This window comes from Schistocerca americana, chromosome 11 (assembly GCF_021461395.2).
Source record: "Schistocerca americana isolate TAMUIC-IGC-003095 chromosome 11, iqSchAmer2.1, whole genome shotgun sequence".
Lineage (NCBI taxonomy): Eukaryota > Metazoa > Arthropoda > Insecta > Orthoptera > Acrididae > Schistocerca > Schistocerca americana.
This window is the reverse complement of record NC_060129.1, coordinates 12,713,234-12,731,831: the sequence shown is the minus strand read 5'-3', so window position 1 is coordinate 12,731,831 and position 18,598 is coordinate 12,713,234. Positions and strand designations below refer to the sequence as shown.

Below are 18,598 nucleotides of genomic sequence, written 5' to 3'. Positions count from 1 at the left end.
AAGGATGATTTTAGGTTTTACATCAATGTTAGCACTGAATAGGGGATTGTGTAGGTATTTTATAAGGGGGACTATGCTCGAGACTGAACACTGAAAAGCATAATCAGTCTCAAATGATTATAATTATTATTGAAATGCGAATGGGAAAGACAACATACAAGAAACATGGGATGTATTCCATAGGAAGAGGGTGAGTCTGGTATTGATTCTGTTGCATGACGGACCTCGGTAAAGAAGTGTTGCAAATTTCGTATTGAGAAATAATGTTTACATTAGATATGCTTTTGGCACATAGTTATTCATAGTGAGGACTTCCTGTAGGATGTGGAACATGTCAGAAAAAACAAGAAAAACATTGTTTACAAAATAAGGACAGGTATGTAAATTTACCTTCTACAAAGTCCAAATGAAATTCTTCTTGTGGATGTGGAATCCGTCAGAAAGAGAATGTTAGGCTTATTTACATTTGAAAGGATATGAAACTTGTTACTACAATATGAAATGTTCAATACACTTACATGCACATGGTTATTCTTAAGCTATTACTGCCAAGCACCACCAAATATTAAAAAAATAAATAAACAAATAAAAAGAAAGAAAGAAAAGAAATTGAAAAATTATAAAAATCTTAATAACAGTGATCACAATTACTGCACAGAGTTTGTACAGAAGTCAGATTGCATGCAATATTCAAATTAGTTGATATTAATAGCAACATTTTCACATAAATCAGTTCTGCTAAAAAATTACTTGTGATGGCAATGTCTACCTTTGGAGTAGTCATCTTCTGAGGCTCAACAGTGGAGGATGAGACTGGCTGCTGGGTCCTCTGTACACACACAGACCAATTCTTTGGCAATACCTCCTTAGCTAGACTTACTTAAACAAATTACAATACAATACACTAGACCCACTTCTTGGACAGTGGCGTTTGGTGTGAATGAGATGGGAATGGAAAAGCCAACAAACAATAAACATGGGAGGGAGGTGACACCTCTCCGGAGGTAGGAGACACCTCCCTGTAGAGAGGAGACGCCTCTCCGGAGGGAGCAGACGGCTCCCCGGAGGAGGAGACGCCTTCCCAGAGAGCAGAGATGCCTCTCTGAAGAGAGATTCCAGCAAACCGTAGCCTACTGCGACAAGGTGGATCCTTTCTATACCCGTTTGAACACGCAATATTGCAAATATGTTTGACTTCAGAAATGGATTAAAAATACTACGATGTTGCAAATCGACCTTTTTTCACCCTTGCAATATGTGCAACATCGGAGCTATAAAATACATGCAACGAATGTTTGTCGTCCAATGAGAATATAGTATTAATAATTTTCGGTAATTTTTAGGCCTTCAGGTGTCTCACAATTGTCGCGTATGTTCGAAGTTGAGTTCAAAAGACTAAATGTAATCTATTGCAGCCTTCCCTAAGTCATTAGGACGTAGAATGTCATTACCTTTCCAGTGACACAAATCACATGTTCATATCTGCAATAGTTTTTGAACAATGGGCTGTGTTTTGAAAGTGCGGCCTACAATCTATGTTGTACCGCCACTTCCTAGATGCTACAGTTTTAGCAGTATTCACGTTTAAACGAACCTTATGCAAGACACGATTTTCGTGAAAAAACGTGACACTCTCCTCTTCATTGCTCTTCAGACTTACTCCACATATATTGAAAGTTATCACCAATGTTTGCTACGGTACCGCTCAGTCCAGTGTCTCAACGCACGCGCGGCGACCGCAGCAAGTGCGGGTGGCCGCAGGACGTACTGTTGACAGACAGGCTTCCTGTTGCTACGCTCCATTGTTTACCGAGTTGTCTGCCTCAGTAGCGTGCAGTACTTTCAGCCGGCCTCTGCTAGAAACACACTTCATCATATTTGGCAGCGTGTTGTGAAGTCTCTGGCAGTTCTTGAATTACTGTCATGAATACTACACCTACAGTAAGTAATTTGACTTACTTTAAAATACAATAATTTCTTCATAATTTGTACAGCTACGTTTAGACTATATCTCACTAATTTCCCTCTTTGCTATCGTTGTAGAACCTGCTCTCTGTGAGTATTCTCCTGGTGCTGATACTGTTAACCATGGAGACGTCCTACAAACAGGTAACGCAACTCTCTCTGACAATTATTCAGTGCTAACATTGGTGCATCTTCTGATGGATTTAGTCCAAACTGCGGCCTCCCTTAAGAAGGTCTGTCATGGTCCAGAATCAAGACCAGACCCACTAACTTCCTATGGAATACATCCCATGTTTATTGTTTGTTGGCTTTTACATTCCTATCTCCATTCACAGCACACCCCACTGTCAAAGAAGTGTGTCTATGTCTAGTGTATTGTACTGTAATTTATTTAAGTGAGTCAAGCTGAGGAGTTATAGCCAAAGAAATGGTCTGTGTGTGTACAGATGACCCAGCAGCCAGTTCCACCTTCCACTGTTGAGCCTCACAGGATGACTACTCCAATGGTAGACATTGCCATCACAAGTAATTTTTTAGTAGAACTGATTGATGTGTATATATTGCTATTAATATCAACTAATTTGAATATTGCATGCAATCTGACTTCTGTACAAACTCAGTGCAGTAATTGTGATCACTGTAAATAAGTTTTATAATTTATGAATTTCATTTCTCTCATTCTTTTTTTTTTTTTTTAAATTATTTGGTGGTGCGTGGTTGTAATAGCTTAAGAATAATCATGTGCATGTAAGTGTATTGAACATTTCATATTTTGGTAACAAGTATTATATCCTTTCACACAATTAGTACTCTTCCACAATTAGTACTGTGACTGCTTCCGTTTAAACACGCAAAAATATGCAGGTATTTCATATTTTCACAGGGCACAGATAGCATAGTCTAGGTACTAACATCCTTCATTACTTTTGTTTTGGAGATGCTAATATTCATGCCCTAGTCCTTATAAAATATCTCCACAATCCACTTCCCCAACTCCTCCTACCCTCTACTGCTGAACCCATGAGTCTCTTGGGTAACCTTGCTTCTCCCATGGGTGTAACATGACTTCTACCATCAAAGCCTGTTCACCATTACTCTTACATCTATGGAGTTCCTTTCCCAGTTTTTCTTTGCCTTGCTTCTAGTTCTTTCTCTATGTTGCAATCCTGTGAGGAAATGAAACTTAATTCCTCTTATATGGCACTCAATGCATTTAAATCTCTTTCCCATAATCATTACTTTCATTTTGGAGATGCTAATCTTCATACCCTAGTCCTTATAAAATATCTCCACAATAACCTATTCAGTGCTAACATTGGTTCATCTTCTGATGGAATCCTTTAAAATTTAGTCTAAACAGCGGCCTCCTTTAAGAAGGTCTGTCATGGTCCAGAATCAAGACCGGACCCACTAACTTCGTATGGAATACATCCCATGTCTATTGTTTGTTGGCTTTTCCATTCCCATCTCCAATCACACCAAACCCCACTGTCAAAGAAGTGTATCTGTGTCTAGTGTATTATACTGTAATTTGTTTAAGTGAGTCTACCTGAGGAGTTATAGCCAAAGAAATGGTCTGTGTGTGTACAGATGATCCAGCAGGCAGTCCCACCTTCCACCGTTGAGCCTCACAGGATGACTACTCCAAAGGTAGACATTGCCATCACATGTAATCTTTTAGTAGAACTGATTGATGTGTATATATTGCTATTAATGTAAACTAATTTGAATATGGCATGCAATCTGACTTCTGTCCAAACTCTGTGCAGTAATTGTGATCACTGAAAATAAGTTTTATAATTTATGAATTTCATTTCTCTCAATTTTTTTTTAAATATTTGGTGGTGCTTGGTGGTAATACCTTAAAAATAATCATGTGCATGTAAGTGTATTGAACATCTCATATTTTGGTAACAAGTTTTATATCCTTTCACACAATTAGTACTCTGCCACAATTATTACTCTGACTGCCTCTGATTAAACAAAAATATGCAGGTATTTCGTATTTTGCATGGTGCACAGATAGCATAGTCTAGGTACTGACTTCCTTCATTACTTTCCTTTTTGGAGATGATAATCTTCATACCTTAGTCCTTATAAAATATCTCCACAATGCACTATTCAGTGCTAACATTGGTGCATCTTCTGATGGATTTAGTCCAAACCATGGCCTCCCTTAAGAAGGTCTGTCATGGTCCAGAATCAAGACCAGACCCACTAACTTCCTATGGAATACTTCCCATGTCTATTGTTTGTTGGCTTTTCCATTCCCATCTCATTCACACCAAACGCCACTGTCAAAGAAGTGTGTCTAGTATGTTCTATTGTAATTTGTTTAAGTGAGGCTAGCTGAGGAGGTATTGCCAAAGAATTGGTCTGTGTGTGTACAGATGACCCAGCAGCCAGTCTCATCCTCCACCGTTGAGCCTCAGCAGATGACTACTCCAAAGGTAGACATTGCCATCACAAGTAATTTTTTGTATAACTGATTGATGTGTAAGTGTTGCTATTAATATCAACTAATTTGAATATTGCATGTAATCTGACTTCTGTTTATTTATTTATTTATTTTATTAATATTTGGTGGTGCTTGGCTGTAATAGCTTAAGAATAATCATGTACATGTAAGTGTATTGAACATTTCATATTTTGGTAACACGTTTTATATCCTTTCAATTGTAAATAAGCCTAACATTCTCTTTCTGACCGATTCAACATCCACAAGAAGAATTTCATTTGGAATTTGTGTAAGGTAAATTAACATACCTGTCCTTATTTCGTAAATAATGTTTTTGTTGTTTTTCTGACATGTTCCACACCCTAGAGGAAGTCCTCACTATGAATAACTTTGTGCCAAATGCACATCTAATGTAAACATTATTTCTCAATACGAAATCTGCAACACGTCTTTACCAAGGTCCGTCATGCAACAGAATCAATACCAGACTCACCATCTTCCTATGGAATACATCCCATGTTTTTTTTTTTATGTTGTCTTTCGAATTCGCATTTTAATAGCAATAACAATCATTTAAGACTGATTATGACACTCAGTGTTCAGTCTGGAGCATAGACCCCCTTATAAAATATCTACACAATCCCATATTCAGTGCTAACATTGGTGTATCTTCCGATGTAAAGGCTAAAATCATCCTTATCCGAATAAAGGTACCTTCTCCTTGGTCCACCCCAACTCCTCCAACCCTCCACTGCTAAACCCATGAATCTCTTTGCTAACCTTGCTTCTCCCATGTTTGTAACATGGCCCCACCATCAAAGCCTGTTTACCATTACTGTTACATCTATGGAGTTCCTTTCCCATTACTTTCATTTTGTAGATGCCAATTTTCATACCCTAGTCCTTATAAAATATCTCCACAATCCCCTATTCAGTGCCAACATTGGTGCATCTTCTGATGTATTGCTCAATAATTCAGTCTAAACTGCGGCCTCCCTTAAGAATTTCTGTCATGGTCCAGAATCAAGACCAGACCCACTAACTTCCTATGGAATACATCCAATGTTTATTGTTTGTTGGCTTTTACATTCCCATCTCCATTCACACCAAACCCCACTGTCAAAGAAGTGTGTCTGTGTCTAGTGAATTGTACTGTAATTTGTTTAAGTGACTCTAGCTGAGGAGATATAGCCAAAGAAATGGTCTGTGTGTGCACAGATGATCCAGCAGCCAGTCCCACCTTCCACTGTTGAGCCTCACAGGATGACTACTCCAAAGGTATACGTTGCCATCACATGTAAAATATGCAGGTATTTCGTATTTTGTACGGTGCACAGATAACATAGTCTAGGTACTGACTTCCTTCATTACTTTTGTTTTGGAAATTTTAATCTTCATACCCTAGTCCTTGTAAAATATCTCCACAACCCACTATTCAGTGCTGACATTGGTGCATCTTATGATGGATTCAGTCCAAACCATGGCCTTCCTTAAGAAGGTCTGTCATGGTCCGGAATCAAGACCAGACCCACTAATTTCCTATGGAATACATCCCATGTTTATTGTTTGTTGGCTTTTCCAATCCCATCTCATTCACACCAAACGCCACTGTCACAGAAGTGTGTCTAGTGCATTGTACTGTAATTTGTTTAAGTGAGTCTACCTGAGGAGTTATAGCCAAAGAAATAGTCTCTGTGTGTACAGATGATCCAGCAGCCAGTTCCACCTTCCACTGTTGAGCCTCACAGGATGTCTACTCCAAAGGTAGACATTGCCATCACAAGTAATTTTTTTAGTAGAACTGATTGACGTGTAAATGTTTCTATTATTATCAACTAATATGAATATTGCATGCAATCTGACTTATGTACAAACTCTGTGCAGTAATTGTGATCACTGTTATTAAGATTTTTATAATTTCTGAATTTCTTTTCTTTCTTTTTATTTGTTTATTTATTTTTTTAATATTTGGTGGTGCTTGGCAGTAATAGCTTAAGAATAACCATGTGCATGTAAGTGTATTGAACATTTCATATTGTGGTAACAAGTTTCATATCCTTTCAAATGTAAATAAGCCTAACATTCTCTTTCTGACGGATTCCACATCCACAAGAAGAATTTCATTTGGAATTTGTGGAAGGTAATTTAACGTACCTGTCCTTATTTTGTAAATAATGTTTATCTTGTTTTTCTGACATTTTCCACATCCTAGAGGAACTCCTCACTATGAATAAATTTGTGCCAAAAGCACATATAACGTAAACATTATTTTTCAATACAAAATTTGCAGCACGTCTTTACCGAGGTCCGTCATGCAACAGAATCAATACCAGACTCACCCTCTTCCTAATGAATACATCATATGTTTTTTGTATGTTGTCTTTCCCATTCGCATTTTAATAATAATAATAATCATTTAAGACTGATTATGCCTTTCAGTGTTCAGTCTGGAGCATAGACCCCCTTATAAAATATATACACAATCCCTTATTCAGTGATAACATTGGTGTATCTTCTGATGTAAAACCTAAAAACGTCCTTAACCGAATAAAACTACCTTCTCCTTGGTCTACCCCAACTCCTCCTACCATCTATTGCTAAATGCATGAGTCTCTTGGGTAACCTTACTTCTCCTGTGCGTGTAACATGACCCCCACCATCAAAGCCTGTTTACAATTACTGTTACATCTATGGAGTACCTTTCCCAGTTTTTCTTTGCCTTGCTACCAGTTCTTCCTCTATGTTGCCATCCTGTGAGGAAATGAAACTGAATTCCTCTTATATGGCACTCAATGCATTTAAATCTCTTTCCCATAGTCATTACTTTCATTTTGTAGATGCCTATTTTCATACCCTAGTCCTTATAAAATATCTCCACAATCCCCAATTCAGTGCTAACATTGGTGTATCTTCTGATGGATCGCTCTATAACTTAGTCTAAACTGCGGCCTCCCTTAAGAAGGTCTGTCATGGTCCAGAATCAAGACCAGACCCACTAACCACCCATGGAATGCATCACATGTTTATCGTTTGTTGGCTTTTCCATTCCCATCTCCATTCACACCAAACCCCACTGTCAAAGAAGTGTTTCTGTGTCTAGTTTGTTGTACTGTAATTTGTTTAAGTGAGTCTACCTGAGGAGTTATAGCCAAAGAAATAGTCTCTGTGTGTACAGATGATCCAGCAGCCAGATCCACCTTCCACTGTTGAGCCTCACAGGATGACTACTCCAAAGGTAGACATTGCCATCAAAAGTAATTTTTTAGTAGAACTGATTGATGTGTAAATGTTGCTATTATTGTCAACTAATTTGAATATTGCATGCAATCTGACTTCTGTACAAACTCTGTGCAGTAATTGTGATCTCTGTTATTAAGATTTTTATAATTTTTGAATTTCTTTTCTTTCTATCTTTTTATTTGTTTATTTATTTATTTATTTATTTATTTAATATTTGGTGGTGCTTGGCTGTAATAGCTTAAGAACAATCATGTGCATTGAACATTTCATAATTTTGTAACAAGTTTTATATCCTTTCAAATGTAAATAACCCTAACATTCTCTTTCTGACCGATTCCACATTCTCAAGAAGAATATAATTTGGAATTTGTTGAAGGTAAATTAACATACCTGTCCTTATTTTGAAAATAATGTTTTTCTTGTTTTTCTGACATGTTCCACATCCTAGGGAACTCCTCACTATGGATAACTTTGTGCCAAAAGCACATCTAATGTAAACATAATTTCTCAATATGAAATTTACAACACATCTTTACCGAGGTCGATCATGCAACAGAATGAATACCAGACTCACCATCTTCCTATGGAATACATCCCATGTTTTCTGTATGTAGCCTTTCACATTCGCATTTCAATTATAATAATAAACATTTAAGACTGATTATGCCTTTCAGTGTTCAGTCTGGAGCATAGTCCTCCTTATAAAATATATACACAATCCCCTATTCAGTGCTAACATTGATGTATCTTCTGATGTAAAGTTTAAAATCATCCTTAACCGAATAAAGGTACCTTTTGCTTGGTCTACCCCAATTCCTCCTACCCTCTACTACTGAACCCATGAGTCTCTTGGGTAACCTTGCTTCTCCCAGGCGTGTAACATGACCCCCTCCATCTAAGCAAGTTCACCATTACTCTTACATCTATGGAGTTCATTTACCAGTTTTTCTTTGCCTTGCTTCCAGTTCTTTCTCTATGTTGCATTCCTGTGAGGAAATCAAACTTAATTCCACTTATATGGTACCCAATGCATTTAAATCTCTTTCTCATAGTCATTACTTTCATTTTGGAGATGCTAATCTTCATACCCTAGTCATTATAAAATATCTCCACAATCCCCTATTCAGTGCTAACATTGGGGCATCTTCTGATGGATTGCTCTATAATTTAGTGCAAACTGTGGCCTTCTTTAAGAAGGTCTGTCACGGTCCAGAATCAAGACCATACCCACTAACTTCTTATGGAATACATCCCGTGTTTATTGTTTGATGGCTTTTCCATTCCCATCTCCATTCACACCAAACCCCACTGTCAAAGAAGTGTGTCTGTGTTTAGTGTATTGTACTGTAATTTGTTTAAGTGAGTCTAGCTCAGGAGTTACAGCCAAAGAAATAGTCTGTGTGTGTACAGATGATCCAGCAGCCATTCTCACCTTCCACTGTTGAGCCTCACAGGATGACTACTCCAAAGGTTGACTTTGCCATCACATGTAATTTTTTAGTAGAACTGATTGATGTGTATATGTTGCTATTAATATCAACTAATATGAATATTGCATGCAATCTGACTTCTGTAGAAATTCTGTGCAGTAATAAGATCACAGTAAATCAATGTTATAAATGTTTTTATAAATATTTGTTGAAGTTTGTGCACCTAAGCGTATTGATCATTTCATGTTTCAGTAACAAGTTTTATATTCTTTCAAATGTAATAAAGCCTAAGATCAAAAACACCACCTCAGAAAATATTGCATAACAACACCAGCAGCACAGTTAGAGTATGATCAATGTTCAAATTGTTTTATAAATAACATTTGAGTTAAGAATCTTCCTGCATTGTTTGGTATGACTCATGTAACAGTTGTTAAGGAAGGAAGTGGTCTGTGTTGGTGGGTGAATGATATTCAGTTAGTTTAATTGAGTATAGCTGAGAACACATTGCTCCCAGCTATAGGTGGCTGTGACACTGATGAAGGATGTATCACATCGCCATTGATGCAGCCACTGTTAGCTGGTGGTGATGCTATTCATTACACTGGCTACACCTGGCAACAATACCTACATCATAGTTAGAGTACCATTGATTTATAAACAGTTTTTACGCCAGGCCCACCAAGTGAGTCTAGCTGAGGAGAGATCGCAAAGGGTGTGGTCTGTGTGTGCAGGTGGTAAAGGGGCAAAATGATCTGCCGGCTGTGTTCAACAAAACCATCATATTTGGAGTCTCCGTAAGTACTGCACGAGATACAGCTTGCAGAGCTGGAATTTTAGTGGTCTTCAACTGGGGTTCTTGGTGTTTCCTGGTGAAATTTGATTAATACTGTTAATAATATTAGTTACTTCCCTTGTATATTAAAATTTCTGATTGCTGTAGTTAGTTTTTTAACATCGTCTTATTGCAGTAACAGAATTTAAGTACTTAGTTTTCTTGTTTCCTCTTTAACTCGGTTAATAATCAAATCTGCATCTGGAATGCACCTCCTTAACACTTGTGCAGAAAGGAGTGCAGTTTTCTGCTGCATCCATATTCAATAAGCTACCACAAGAACTCAGAAATCTTAGCAGTAGCCCAATCACTTTTAAGTCTAAACTGAAGAGTTTCCTCATGGCTCATTCCTTCTATTCTGTTGAGGAACTCCTGGAAGAGCTAAAAAATTCCAGTGCTAATTCCAGTGGTACATTGTTGATTTTGTATATTTTAAAGTTACGATTAATCACCTGAGTTGTTTCTTTTGTTTCATTTTATCTGTTTCTCCTTTTGTGTTGTAATTTCATGTACTGACTCGTTCCATGAGCATGGACAATTGGTCCTTAATTTGGTCCTACGGAACAAATAAATAAATAAATTAAAAGTAACATGTATCTACTGCATGCAAACTGACAACCGACTGGTACCTGTGGATCACTTTTCTGTCACAGTTGATGTTTTTGTTGCAGGTGGCAGTTGTGTGTATTATGGCGGTGGTGATGTACTATGTTTTCTGCAGGATGAGGACAGCTGGGTACAGAGAGCAGGATTCCAGCCCCGAAAGCGGTATAAGGCTGCAGCCTGTCCCCACTAGGTCCACAGAAAGGTACAAGGAGGCCATTGAAATTTCTTTTTATCATAGCCTGCATTATATCTCAAATTTTGTAATCTCTGTGTTCTCAGTGCCACCATGAGTCTGCCTGTCCCTAGTAGTCGCAAATCTATATATGATCCATTAATTTTATAACAGCACCTGTGACATTTACATGGTGATGAAAAAGAACTATAACAATGTGTGATATGGAACTGCGAACTACTTGAAGTGAAACATTGATTTCTGGTTAAACTTCTTTGGATTAATTGATAAAAACTTTGCACAAGCACAAAGTGACAGTGGCGGTGGCAGAATCTTCATGCTTGGCAAAACTGGGATATTTATATTCTGTCAACAATTACTATTTCTTCTGACAATTAATTTCTTCAAAATCATGAACTGATATTACACATTTGTTATTTACTTGGCAGCCAGCTGAGGAAGTCTTTAATTTAGAATTTGTGCAGTGATTAACTTGATATATTGAGACATTCTAATGTGACAATCATTGTCTTTTTACTTTTTGTGTTCACAAGATTAAATATTTACATCATTATAGAGCTTTTTATGAATTATGAAATAAGGAAGTCATGCTATCATTACAAAGTTTTCATATTATCTGAGTTTAAAGTTGTAAAGGGTTATTATACAGTACACATTGTCACACTAACACACAGATTCACATACATTACTGAGCATTTTACCTGCAAGGAATCGCCTACCTCAAATTTTGTAATCTCTGTTTTGTCAGTGACACCATGTGACTGCCTGTCCCCACTATGTCCAAATCTAGTGACACCCAATCAACAGAAACGTACAAGGAGGCCTTTGAAATTTCTTTTTATCATAGCCTGCCCTTTCACACACGTGTCAAGTTGTAGTATTCATAATTGCATTGCAGTTCTCGCAATACTAATGAAGCACCACACTTTCCAAACTTGCGCTTTTGGTAAGCTGGTACTTCTTTCCAGTATTGCTTGTTTGTAAGTGTTTAAACCATTGATCTGGCAAAAGCAAATAATGTTACAACTCTGGCATTTCCACCATACTGCAGTCATAAGTTCCAGCCATTGGACAGGATCCTTCAAAAAATTTTATTACAGTGCCTGAGACAATTACACAGTGATGAATTCAGGAAGATCTGTAACCATGATATGGAACTGCTAACTGCTTGAAATGAAACATTGACCAAAACTTTGTACAAACACAATTAATGCACAGGTGACTTAGTGGTTGCTTCTTCACCTTCAGCAAAACTGTCATATCAATTACTGTATTTTTGACGTTGTTAACTGAATGAATTTCATCAGTTACAGTTAATTTCTTCAAAATCATGACCTGATATTATTACACATTTCTTTTTTACATAATAACTTAATTACATCAAGGTTTTTCAAAATGAACATGCTACACAAAAGCTGAAAAGCTGAAATATGTAGTCTCGAAAACATTGTATATTAATTACAAATTCTGTCTCAATTATTGAATCCATTTTTATGCTAATATTTATTGACTACCAGAATAATAATCTTTAAGTAATAATGCAGGCAGATTTGAAATATCTAGCAAAATTTCTCATAAATTGTCAAAGAAGGGTATTCCACAATAATTATTAATTGTTTCAATCACTACCACAATTATGTCCTGTAATTTATTAGCTTGTCCATGAAAAACAATTTAATAAAATTTATTTTTTCTCTCTCTGATAGGAGTACAAGGTCCCTTGCAGCATCAACAAGCCCAGAGGGTGACCCTGCAAAAGATGGGGAGAAGAAGACTCGCTCCTACACGCGGGGTACCCCTCAGACTGTAATCATAATGAAGCAGGAGGGCCAGAAGATTGGGTTGTCCACTGTAGGTGGCAGTGATTCCCCAAGAGGTCCGGAATTCTTTGTTAAGGCTCTAGATCCTCACGGACTAGCTGCAGCCTCTGGGTACATAAAGAAAAATGACAAAATCATTAGTATTAACAGAAAACTACTATGTGGACTTACACATAAACAAGCCATAGATGCTTTCAACACCTTTATTAGTGGAAGAATGCTGATTGAGATTCAACAACAAACACAGGAAGATGGACGACCACGACTCAAATCCAGTGTATGAATCCAGGAAGAACTATAACAATTCATAATATTGCAAAGGCATATCCATTAGCATTTACCTCAAAGAATATAGTTTCTGGCTTCCATTGTAATAGTATTTGGCTGTTTAATCCAGATGTTTGAAGAAAACATAAAAATTATTATTAATACTAGATGAAATTTGATAATATTTTTGGAAAGAGGTAGAGCGACAGTACTTACCTGAGATCAGTACAGCCAATAGATACAAAAAACAGAAAATTTACATAATCCTAGCTTTTGGAACCTTGTTCCTTCGTCAGGGAAGAGAGAGGGGAGAAAGGGAAGTAACAAAAGAGGATGTGGTTTCTCACAACCTAGGTTATGAAGGAGCTGGAGAAAGGTATACAGAGAGGGTGGGAAGGATGAATACAGGGGTGTGAAAAAGAGACCACAGTACATTGGAATGACAATTGCTGCCTGAGCACATGAACGGCACAGACGAACTGCGGGAACTCCAACACATCTTTTCATCCCACCATCCCCCTGGACTGAACCTATGTTAACCAATTACTTTACTCTTCAGTCTGCTGTCATCATTCACCCATTTGTTTATTTATTTACTTTTCATCCCACATAGTGGTGTTTATCTTTCTATTATTCATCTCATTTATCTTTCTATTATTCATGTCTATATACCTCTTTCCTGGGTAAGCATCCTTTTTGGTTTGAAGCTGGCACAGTACTTATGGAATATCCATGGCATCCTACTGTGGTCTCTTTTTCACACCCCTGCGTTCATACTTTCCACCCTCTCAGTATACCTTTCTCCAGCTGCTTCATAACCTAGGTTGTGAGAAACCACATCGTCTTTGGCTATTTCCCTTTCTCCCCTCTCTCTTCCCTGATCAACGAACAAGGTTCCAAAAGCTAGGATTATGTAAATTTTCTGTTTTTTATATCTATTGGCTGTACTGATCTCAGGTAAGTACTAGGCAACCCCTCTACCTCTTTGTTAATATTTGTTCACATCTCTGTATGAGATTTTCCATTAATCATAATAATTTTCGGTTATTTCATGTCAGTCAGGAAACCTAAATCATCTTGTGTCTACATTAATTTATATGGTTTGTTCAAATATCAGGATTGAATGGGCATATACCAGTACAATGGAAGAGAAAAACATTATTCTTTGAAGCAAATGCTACTGGGTACACCTTTGCAATATCATGTATTGTAAGAGTTCTACCTGAATTCACCACCATGTAATTGTCACAGGCTCTGTTATAAAATTTTTTCAATGGGTCATATACAGTCCTGTCTAATGCATTTGTGTGTGTATTGTATCATTTCTCTTGTATAATATTCACAGATCAGAAGCAATAAAGCCTTTAAATCGTTATGCAACTATCAAGTTTATTAATATTATATTACATGGTCATAGTATCCAACTGCATTTTCCTCACACACTTAACGGTGTGAACAGTAGTATGGTGACAGAAACTGCTGATGTGTCTTATATTACAAACGGACAGTTTCTTCGTTTTGATCCAGCAGCAAATGTTCATCCAAAAGAGTTCTGGAACGATTTTGAAAATGTTTTGCCTAGTTTGTGGAATGACCGACCTAGATTGGTTTTGGGTGAGGCTAGGATATGGGGAACGACTGTATCGGAACAATATGAGACGTTAGAGCAGTTTAAAGAAGCGTTTTTCAAGGAATATTGGAGCAAGCAATAGCAGATAGAACTTGAAAATAGTTTCTGGGCAGGGGAAAAGTTTAATCCCAGGAAAGAGAATATTAAAATATTTGCTCTAAGATGGGTGACTAATTTGTCACATTTGACGAAAAAATTAGAACCTGAGCAGATAATTATGGGTTTAGAAGGGAAGTTGCCTCTAAACTGGAGAAATAAAATAGTTGCTGCTCCTAGGGACAATGTTGATAAGTTTATTAGCTATTTGGAAAGGGTGGAGAAGCTTATGCAGGAAGAGGACCAAACAAACCGTAATTTTAGGCCTCAGAATACTGGTGAGAGAGGTCAGAATGTTAATGTTAATGATAATGCTAATGATAATTATCAGGGGCACACTTACAGATCGCGATCACCAATTCATGATGACAATGATTTCCAGGAGAGATATCAGGTTGGGGATCGAGGTAGAAAAGAAGCAGAATCACAGCGCACGGGAAACTAGACCCCGTCTGTGAAGGGGCTGGCATATGCAGAACGGGTAGCAGTAATTTGAATCCGCTGGCCATACCTTTTGTATACAATAAGTATAAAGTAACTGAAGTCCAAACTACTGACAATAATGATAGAATTGAAAGTGGTAAAGTGGAGGATGATGGAACTAAATATTAGCAGCAACCGACAGAGCATAAAATTGCGCTTCATTTGATATATAAAAGTAGATGTTTGCGAAAGTTGCTTTTTTTTGCGAAATAAAGAAGCTCCGAACACGCGCAATATTTGTCATACGGGATAATTGACATACTTGCGAACGTTTAAAAATTAACACAAATTATTAGAAATAGAGACTGCATAGACCACAATTTTGTCTAGATTACAATAGTGAAAACCGCAACTATATACGTCTATTAGTTACTGAGTTATAGTCATTTAAGTGAATGGCTGCATGAAATAGGTAACTAATCGTCTCCGACGTATTTTTCAAATACCCCCCATTGTTTAAACGCTTATAAATGAACTTCTATTATAGATACGAAGTTGCGGTTAGTAGCATTGGAAAGGTAATGAAATTATACATGGCAATGATGTCCCCATAGGTTCATCACTTTACATTTACTGCTTGGAAAAAAACCTCCCAACATACGCGATACTTGACAAATAGGCGAACGACTAAAAATTAACACAAATTATTAGAAATAGAGTCTGTATAGACCACCATTTTCTCTGGATTACAGTAGTGAACACCGCAACTATCTACCTCTAATAGTTACTGAGTTATAGTCATTTCAGTGAACGGCTGCAGGAAATAGGTAACTAATGTGAATATGTTAAAACGGGGAGCAACTTGCAGGAGTAAATATGATTTTCTTAAGGTTGCCAAATGCTCGTGACCAGGCGAAACATCAACAAACTCGAGGAGCACCTGGCAGAAATAGCTGTGAAAGTCTTAATGTCGAGAAATAATTGTGTATCACTTCTGCTGAACTGGCCAGAGAAAGCTTGAAGACGTGACTGTGATAAAACAGGGAGCAACTTGCAGGAGTAACTATGACACTCTTAAGGTAGCAAATGCTCGTCACCAGGCGAAATACATCGGAAAACTCGAGGAGCGCCTGGCAGAAATAAATGTGAAAGTCTTAAGTTCAAAAATTAAGGCGTATCACTTCTGGTGAAATGGCCAGACAATGCTTGAAGATGCGACTATGGTAAAACGGGGAGCAATTGGTAGGAGTAACTATGATTCTCTTAAGGTAGCCAAATGCCTCGTCACTAGGCGGAATAAATCGGCAAACTCGAGGAGCACCTATGAGAAATAATTGTGAACGACTTAAGGTCGACAAATAAAGGCGTATCGCTTGTGGTGAACTGGACCGAGAAAGCTTGAAGATTTGACTGTGTTAAAACGGGGAGCAACTTGCAGGAGTAACTATGACTGTCTTAAGGTTGCCAATGCCCGTCGCCCAGCAAAAAACATCGGATAACTCGAGGAGCACCTGGCAGAAATAACTGTGAATGTCTTAAGGTCGCCAAAATAAGGGCGTATCGCTTCTGATGAACTGACCAGAGTAAGCTTGAATATGCGACTATGGTAAAACGGGGAGCAAATGGTATGAGTAACTATGACTCTCTTAAGGCAGCCAAATGACTCGTCATCAACGGAATAAATCGGCAAACTCGAGGAGCACCTGGCAGGAGTAACTGTGAAAGTCTTAAGGTCGACAAATAACAGTGTATCACTTCTGGTGAACTGGCCAGAGAAAGCCTGAAGACGTGACTGTGATAAAACAGGGAGCAACTGTCTGGAGTAACGATGACACTCTTAATGAAGCCAAATGCTATTTACCAGGCCAAATACATAGGAAAACTCGAGGAGCACCTGGCAGATATAAATGTGAAAGTCTTAAGGTCGACAAATAATGGCGTATCACTTCTGGTGAACTGGCCAGAGAGCTTGAAGACGTGACTGTGATAAAACACGGAGCAACTGGCAGGAGTAACTATGACACTCTTAAGGTAGCCAAATGCTCGTCACCAGGCGAAATACATAGGAAATCTCGAGGAGCACCTGGCAGAAATAAATGTGAAAGTCTTAAGTTCGACAAATAAAAACATATCACTTCCTGTGAAATGGTCAGATAATGCTTGAAGATGCGTCTATGGTAAGACGGGGAGCAATTGGTAGGAGTAACTATGACTCTCTTTTTAAGGTTGCCAAATGCCTTGTCACCAGGCGGAATAAATCGGCAAACTCGAGGAGCAAATAGCAGAAATAACTGTGAAAGTCTTAAGGTCGACAAATAAAGGCGTATCGCTTGTGGTTAACTGGCCCGACAAAGCTTGAAAATTTGACTGTACTAAAACGGGAAGCAACTTGCAGGAGTAGCTATGACTCTCTTAAGGTTGCCAATGCTCGTCGCCCGGCGAGAAACATCGGAAAACTCGAGGAGCACCTGGCAGATATAACTGTGACAGTCTTAAGGTCGACAAATGATGGCGTATCGCTTCTGATGAACCACCAGAAAAAGCTTGAATATGTGACTATGGTATAACGGGGAGCAAATGGTATGAGTAACAATGACTCTCTTAAGGTAGAAAAATGCCTTGTCACCAACGGAATAAATTGGCAAACCCGAGGAGCACCTGGCAGGAGTAACTGTGAAGGTCTTAAAGTCGACAAATAATGGTGTATCACTTCTGGTGAAGTGGCCAGAGAGCTTGAAGACGTGACTGTGATAAAACACGGAGCAACTGGCAGGAGTAACTATGACACTCTTAAGGTAGCCAAATGCTCGTCACCAGGCGAAATACATAGGAAAACTCGAGGAGCACCAGGCAGAAATAAATGTGAAAGTCTTAAGTTCGACAAATAAAAATGTATCACTTCTGGTGAAATGGCCAGATAATGCTTGAAGATGCGACTTTGGTAAAACGGGGAGCAATTGGTAGGAGTAACTGTGACTCTCTTAAGGTAGCCAAATGCCTCGCCACTAGGCGGAATAAATCGGCAAACTCGAGGTGCACCTAGCAGAAGTAACTGTGAATGTCTCAAGGTCGACAAATAAAGGCCTATCGCTTGTGGAGTACTGGCCCGAGAAAGCTTGAAGATTTGACTGTGTTATAACGGGGAGCAACTTGCAGGAGTAACTATGACTCTCTTAAGGTGGCCAAGTGGCGGCGGCGTGGCTGCATCCGGACTTGGCTTTTCGAAGTGCGGTCTTGATGTAGTCGTGCTGCTGCTGCGAGGTGCCTTCCTTGGGCTGTAGTTACAGGGAGAGTGATGCGCAATACATGGGCCTAGCCCTCTTAGCCTCTCCTCTCCTGCGGTCTTCTACCCTTCTCGTGAGCCCGCTGATTTTCGCAGAGTGGAAGACCGCACCAGGGGCTTGGGGGGGTTACCAGCCCCCCCTCGCATTATCCCTTTTAAGTTGGGGGCAGCACACAAGTAAACAAAAGTGGTGGCCCTTCCACTGAAGGTGCCACCCCAGCTTCCCCAGCACCTAGCCGGCCAACCGGCCGTGCCGAAGATTTTGTAACTGTTGCAGCTGTCTACGCCTGTAGTGAGTGTCACCGTAGCTTCACCACCAAGAACGGTCTCGGGGTCCATCGCCGCCGCCAAC

General features: G+C 38.6%; 1 protein-coding gene across 2 annotated transcripts; it reads left to right on the top strand.

Moving 5' to 3' along the window:
• The first annotated feature begins 3,596 nt into the window (after positions 1–3,596).
• LOC124554104 (ligand of Numb protein X 2-like) lies at positions 3,597–13,005 on the top strand. 2 transcript variants are annotated; one of them, XM_047128169.1, is made up of 5 exons: positions 3,597–3,615; positions 4,356–4,415; positions 5,642–5,701; positions 10,600–10,736; positions 12,434–13,005. In XM_047128169.1, exons 1-5 carry the CDS (start codon positions 3,601–3,603, stop codon positions 12,828–12,830), a joined length of 669 nt encoding a protein of 222 aa, XP_046984125.1. In that variant the 5' UTR covers positions 3,597–3,600; the 3' UTR covers positions 12,831–13,005. The 2 variants fall into 2 exon arrangements, with proteins under 2 accessions (XP_046984125.1, XP_046984126.1); XM_047128170.1 differs by lacking the exons at positions 3,597–3,615; positions 4,356–4,415; positions 5,642–5,701 and adding an exon at positions 9,078–9,133.
• Positions 13,006–18,598: the final 5,593 nt, after the last annotated feature.

What these genes read in the sequence shown, in the direction of transcription:
- LOC124554104 (XM_047128169.1), top strand. An exon ending in AGCAGATGACTACTCCAAAG is followed by an intron (nt 4,416 to 5,641) that starts GTAGACATTGCC and finishes GTGTGTGCACAG; the next exon opens with ATGATCCAGCAGCCAGTCCC. An exon ending in ACAGGATGACTACTCCAAAG is followed by an intron (nt 5,702 to 10,599) that starts GTATACGTTGCC and finishes TTTTTGTTGCAG; the next exon opens with GTGGCAGTTGTGTGTATTAT.